This window comes from Telopea speciosissima, chromosome 7, assembly GCF_018873765.1.
Source record: "Telopea speciosissima isolate NSW1024214 ecotype Mountain lineage chromosome 7, Tspe_v1, whole genome shotgun sequence".
NCBI lineage: Eukaryota > Viridiplantae > Streptophyta > Magnoliopsida > Proteales > Proteaceae > Telopea > Telopea speciosissima.
The window spans coordinates 60,449,041-60,455,782 of record NC_057922.1 but is presented as its reverse complement, the minus strand read 5'-3'; the positions used below and the strand labels follow the sequence as shown (position 1 = coordinate 60,455,782).

The 6,742-nt window shown below is 37.3% G+C and overlaps 1 protein-coding gene across 1 annotated transcript; it reads left to right on the top strand.

The window, feature by feature from the left end:
* The first annotated feature begins 332 nt into the window (after positions 1-332).
* Positions 333-4,413, top strand: LOC122667995 (probable phospholipase A2 homolog 1). Its single transcript, XM_043864505.1, has 4 exons — positions 333-490; positions 611-650; positions 767-886; positions 3,990-4,413. Exons 1-4 carry the CDS (start codon positions 392-394, stop codon positions 4,166-4,168), a joined length of 438 nt encoding a protein of 145 aa, XP_043720440.1. The 5' UTR covers positions 333-391; the 3' UTR covers positions 4,169-4,413.
* The last annotated feature ends 2,329 nt before the right edge of the window (positions 4,414-6,742 follow it).

The window sequence follows — 6,742 nt, the reverse complement described above, 5'->3', positions numbered from 1 at the left end:
ATACCGAAATTTCAACGATATATTGCGAAATTTTGAACCATGCTTGTAACGACTCTTCTTCTCAATAAATTTTAAATTTTCTTTATACCAAGAAAATAAAAATGAAAAATCTGGCTAGAGGAGAGCAGAGTTTCTGGTAATTGCTTTTTCCTACTTTCACAATGCAAAATACTTAAATATGGGCGGGTTGGGTTGGATTGGATCGGTCGGGTTAGGATTGTGGACTATGTCGAGGCCCGAGGGTAGCTGAGGAATAACAAATTATGACCAACGATTTGTTGAAATTTAAGAAGTCTCAGTCACCAACCGAAATAGGAGAGAGAGAGAGAGGGCGAGAAGGGAGAAAAAAGAGAACAGAAAAACCAGCGGCCGAGGAGGCAGCGAGGGAGAAATGCTTCGACCACATCTTCCCAAGTGGCCGCGTTATGTTGTCACTATAGCACTCATTTTCGCGCTCCTTGTCGTCGCTGATTGCTCTCCCAATCCCCAGGTTCAACTGGATCTGGGTTCGATCCCTAACTTCTTCTGCAATTTTCCATTCTCCCAATCCCCTGGTTCAACTTGTTTGGTTTTATAAATTCCTAATATTCCCTGAATCTATGAATAACAGGTCCAATGCAGCAAAACCTGTGTCGCCGAAAACTGTAATTGTAAGATCTTTATTCGGATCTCGTTCTATATTCCTTATTTGAAGAACTTGTATTTAATCTCTTATTAATTATTAATATTTCCTTCTACTGTTTTATTGGTTTTGCATCAATTTCAGCTGTTGGGATTCGTTACGGGAAATATTGTGGAGTAGGATGGAGTGGTTGTCCCGGAGAAAAGCCATGTGATGACCTCGATGCCTGTTGTAAGATTCACGATGAATGCGTCGAGAAAAAAGGTTTACTTTCTGCATTATTTTCTTTCACTTGGTTAGATGAATAATTTCCAATTCCTGTAGAATTGTCTGTTAAGAATTAACAACACAGGAAAACAGCGATTTGCAAAAGAAAAACAAAAAAAGAATCACATACACAGAACACAAGGATTTACGTGGTTCACCCAAGAAGCGCTACGTCCAGAGCTCCCACTATTCTGTTGAAGAAAATACAAAACCTTCAGCCTTACCTCCTTACGAGATAACCCTTATATACACAATACAATATAGAGAAACCCTAATCCCCGAAAGTACAAAATTGCTCCCTGTATAAATGATTCCCAAAAATTCAGCTCAGGGGTGCAACCCCCTGGTCCACTCAGCGACGAGCGGGACTGCCGATATTGGGGAAGAATCACCAGTACTTCCTGGATTAAACTGAAATCAGGCTTCACCAATAACATCGTCCTCGTTTATCTTATTTTTCTGTTAAATATATATACTATATGATCATTAATTTTAAGAAATTGAGACTTAGTACTGCTAAAATGGGCAAATGGGATTCACATTTCCCCCTATACCTTTCCAAACAATATAAAACTTGCTAATGCTTTGAATTGAAAATGCATGCCTATTTGGCGGATTTATATTTATCCTGGTCTTGTTTTTGTTTTTTGTCCACTTCTTATAGGATTGTTCTTATATGGATTGTAAGCCTTTCTGAAGAACCATAGGAAACTGTTTTTTTGTAACATGTAGTCCCAACTTTTAAGATTGGCTTTAGATTTATTGCTCAACAATGAAGAATGAAAGATTTGGCTTAAGTGGAATGGTCAATAAATTTAAGTGTGTTTCATTTTTAGCTGCTATAAGACATCTCTGTGGCATTACACTGCTATTTTTGTCAGTACTATTCAGCTTTTAATGCTATTGACAGAAGAGGGACATGGAAGAAAAATTACCATAAGCATAGATTCCTTCAGAATGCATGGATTGCCATTATTAGGAGTAACTGTCTTACCCTGTGTAGTTTTCCCTTTTCATTATGTTTTAACTATGTTACATGTATACTTAACATTCCTCAAACTGGGTATTGGGTTTGGCTAAACAAATTCTGTAAAATACCTAATATCTGTCAGAGTACATGCTTAACCAATCTTCGTCCTGGGTATTTGGGGTTGGCTATACAAATTCTGTTATGCATTCACTCTATTGAGTCATGTTTTCTTTTTTATGCTGTAAAGTGTAAATTGTCAAAGTACTCTTGCTGAATGCTGACCATTTTATGAGTACTTGGATGCAATAAAACAAAAAAAAAAAGTGTTAATATAACAAAAAGGATGTAATTATACACACAAGAACCTCCCCTAAATTATGCATTCATCTCTTTGTTGCTGATCAAACATTTTATATGAGCCATAGATGCCTTGTATCATGAACTCAATAATTAGTTTCACAACACAAAATGAAATAGCGTTATTGATAGATAAAAAAAATAGGGTTATGCATGGTTACACCAAGCCTATAACCATCTATGTGGCATATATATGACAAAAGGGTTTTGCATATAAGACAAAAGATCATAATGAAGCTGACATGACCCTTACCATTTATGCCCCCCCCCCAAATTGTACAAATTGATCATCCGCCCGTCATGATTACAGGCTTGGTTTAACCGTCATGGTTACACCAAGCAAAACCCTAAAAAAACAAAAGAGAGAAGATCTTTTCAGGTTATATGTTGGGAGCCATGTCTAGGTATATCTATAAGGTAACGATGTATTGAGTGGAGCAAAAATTGAAATGAGAATGCTCTTATGTGGGTACCTTTATTATGGAGGGAGTTGAATTATTTAATTGATCAACCCCAGCACCCATTCTAGTTCAAATGTATCCGGGATCATTATCATCCCACATAAAAGTTGGTCCAACCAGAATTTTTTGATGTTGTGATATTTTTAACACCATGTAGATATGATGCTTAATGATGCAGTTGTGTAATCCCTGTAGAATCTGTCACTTCATTCTTCTCTTCTTTATTTCCTTTTTTCTCTGCTTCTCTGCCTTAGAAGATTTTCTTTACCATGCCAAAACCCTAACTCCATCTATTCCTCATCTCAAAATTAAATTCCAGAAATGTCCATTGACAATTTCTACTAATTAGCAAACAACCTATTGTGACTCTGATTTTCCTAGCCTAACTTTCATTGGCCATCCATAAACTGTCCAGAGAATTCTTGTCCAGTGTCCAGCAATATCTAATATGAGCCCTGCTTGACCTGCTTCTTGAATTAAATAATTATATATTATGACCGACAGGTACCACATATGTTCCCAAATTTTTAACAGAAATAGCCTTATCAAAACGATATTTAAATTGAATGAAGTAACAGAAGTGTTCTAGCGTTCTGTTTGGACAAGAGAACAAGATTATTGGTCTTTTGGGATCTATTCTGAGTTTCTGACATGTGGCAGCTTAAGTGGCCGCACAACCATGCATTCATGATGCAGTCCATATAGCATGTTCTGGCCTAAACCATTGTGCCACATAGCAAAAAGAGTCATTTTATATCCTTGCTTTTAAAAATTCAAGAATATCTGATGGCTCTCCCAAGTTGTGTAACACAAAAGTGAAATACAAGGTGAACCATGAATCAGCTACTGATCAAGAGGATCCCCCATGAGTTGGCTTAGAATATACCACATCAGCTTCCAGTGGATATATAGAACACTGCCAGTGCTGGCTTTAAACCTTTTCATGAAAGAAATGGATATTTTGTCAGGTTAGACTACTAGGATCTATTTGTAATTTGTCTATAATGAAATGGTGCTTTGAGGTGAAGCAAAGTTATACGATTCAAGTGCTCATATGATTGGCTACCCATATTGTTGTTGTATTGTCTTTGTGGGGCCACATCACTTATTCCAATTTAACTGAAATGAGGAGGTAACCCTGCATGAAAGTACTTCCTTGGTACCACTCTCGGTTGAATGTCTCACTTTCATGGTCCTCTCCTCTCCCCTCCCCTCAAAAAAAAAAGTTGAATAGTTTCATTGATAAATTAATTATTGAACAACTATTTAATTCTTCTCTGAACTGTGTGCTGATTGTTATGGGTTTTGCCAGGCATGATGAGTGTGAAGTGCCATGAGAAGTTCAAGAGTTGCATTAAGAAGGTACAGAAATCTGGAAAGATAGGTTTCTCACGTGATTGCCCTGTTGGCGTAGCTGTCCCTACAATGATCCAAGGAATGGATATGGCAATATTATTCAGCCAGTTCGGTAATTCAAAGCTTGAACTCTGACTTGGTAAAACAGTTCTGGAAAGTGATATTCCTTCATAGTCCTAAATTGCATCCTATGAATCAGAGATAGGAGGAAAAGAGAGATTCAGTTGTTACTGTTTCTATTGATTTATAATGACAGTGACAATGATGATGATTGCATGGTGAACAACAGTCCATTACGATTATTGTAGTTGCGGCATATAAGTACTCTGAGGATTTTTTATGTGGAGCTTTTCATAAGTCACCATTTTTTCATTTATTTACTGCACAGTAACATTTTTTTATCCTGGAGGCTAATAATAGATTTTCAAGTCGGGTTGCTGAACCATTCATGCTTTCATGCTTATAAATCCTTTAAGATTTAAGATTTTGGTGGTTGGTGCAGCAGTCTTAGGTAAATTTTTAGAAGTCATTGTGTCCCTATTATGGAAATGATATGGGTGATTCTTAGCTCGTTTTAATATTTGTGGGATGGCTGTTCTAAGTTTCCTTTGGTATGGTGTCTCAGAAACGATTTCCAGGTCCTTTTTCTTCCTGACATTAGAAATGGATTTTTAGGTACCATTATTGACCCATAATCAATTCCAGCCTCCTTTGAGCTATCGGGGCAGGGGCAGAATACACTAGGTTCTTTGTGTGTGTGTGTGTGTGTGTGTCTCCTTCTCACATGAAATTCTTGTTTGCCCTCCTAGGTGTGACACCATTTTGTCGTAACTCATTGGTTCACTCCCTTGTGTTGCTTGTTCAACCCTGTCTCCTTATAAACAAATGAGAAGGAATTTCATAAATCGAGAATCGTTAAAAAAAAAAACTTTCCCCAATCATATGATTAATTACAAATTACATACTATTTTGAAAAATGGCAAGAGATCTCTGCTTGGTCGTATGGTTTCTACACCAGCGTTTGAGCCAATGGGAGAGCATGTTTCGGTATCCATCTAGGGGGCAAGGGCGCTACCAAGCAGGGATCTTTTTACCTTTGAAAAATTATTTTTTTGTGGGTAAGTTGTAGGAAGTGAGTTATAGACAGCATAGTTGATAAAATGGGAAAAAACATTTAAGCTAATTAAGTCAAAATGAATTTTAAGATTAATTTTGTCATGGAGTAATTTCCTTTAACATTCAAATTATTCATGACAAAAATAATTCAAATTATTGGCAAGTGGTGGGAGCCTCGTGCACTAGGTATGTCTCTTTTTTTTTTTAAATTATGGGAGAATGTTCTCTGTACTGGGGGCGTACCGATTGCACCCAGACACATGGGGGTGGGCGCAATAATCACCCTACCCCCTGAGTGCCAGGCCCATGTGTCTGGGCGTAGCCTGCACCGCGGCACAGAGAACATAAGCCCTTAATTTATTCATGGCATTTTTTCCTTATGTTAACAATTCATGAATTATTTGGAAAGAATAAATTGGAATATAAAGTTGGCTCTTAACAAAACCTTTAAAAATTACAAAACAAAACCCTTTTTTTTTTTTTGGGAGTAAAAGTTTGGGGCACAAATTCTACAAGTTATTGGGTCCAATCCCTCTACTAGTCCATGTGGCACAACTAGGTTCACAAACTAGGAAAATATAAGGGTAAAGTACACGTACCCCCCTAGAATGCACCCAATATTCCGCGTACCCCCCTAAGCGGCTCAATATTCCACGTACCACCCCTCAATATTCCACGTACCACCCCTGCTTTACACCCCAAATGCCACATAGGTCCAATCTGTTAAATACCACCGTTAGATGACAATATTTTGACCATTTTACCCTTTACTTCATTTTCTTAAATATGAAAAGACTTAAATACCCTCACTTATTTGTTGCCCAAAACTAATTGAAAATGACCAATTAACCCTTTGTTTTATTTTCATAAATGAAAAGACCTAATTGCCCTCACTTATGTATTACCCTAACTTAATTTGAAAAGACTATTTTACCCCTAAATATTTGTTCCTAAAAACCCCAAAATGCCCTCATCTTCCCCGAATCATCATCTTCTTTTACATACCCACCACCACCACCTCCACCGCCACCCACCATTAACACCATCACCAAAGCCAATACTACCACCACCACCCACCATTGCCGTAGCCACCACCACCACCCACCATTCCAGAAATCGAATTCTGATTTGGGGGTAAGAAAAAACACAGATTTTTTTTTTTATTTATTTGTAGATGCAACAAAGTAGCACCACCTCTGTTCTCTTAGTTCTTTCCTTGCCAATGCATTTAACTTAATTTTCAGTCTACAACCAGCACAATATCTTCTAAAGTAATAATACTAATCTGTTACACCTGTAAACAAATTCTCATAGTGTCACAGTAGGAAACAAATTCTTCTCTTTACTCTGTTTTTCTCCCAATTTCAATTTTTCTTTTTCACATTGTTTCCCTTTCTCACTTTTGGAGTTTGGTCTTTGAATAAAGGGGAGTAGAGAGGTTAGGATAGAGAGAGAGAGAGAGAGAGAGAGAGGAGCAGAGCCTTCCACTAAAAACCAGAGATGGAAGTATTAGAAACTTTGGTTTTATCTGGTAACAGAACTTCCAAATCTTTCCATTTTGTGAAAGACTCATCGCAAATCGCAATTTTTTGT

Coding starts and splice junctions, on each gene's coding strand:
- LOC122667995 (XM_043864505.1), top strand. CDS start 392: ATGCTTCGACCACATCTTCCCAAGTGGCCGCGTTATGTTGTCACTATA. Junction 651..766: donor TGTCGCCGAAAACTGTAATT/GTAAGATCTTTA, acceptor CATCAATTTCAG/CTGTTGGGATTCGTTACGGG. Junction 887..3,989: donor TGAATGCGTCGAGAAAAAAG/GTTTACTTTCTG, acceptor GGGTTTTGCCAG/GCATGATGAGTGTGAAGTGC.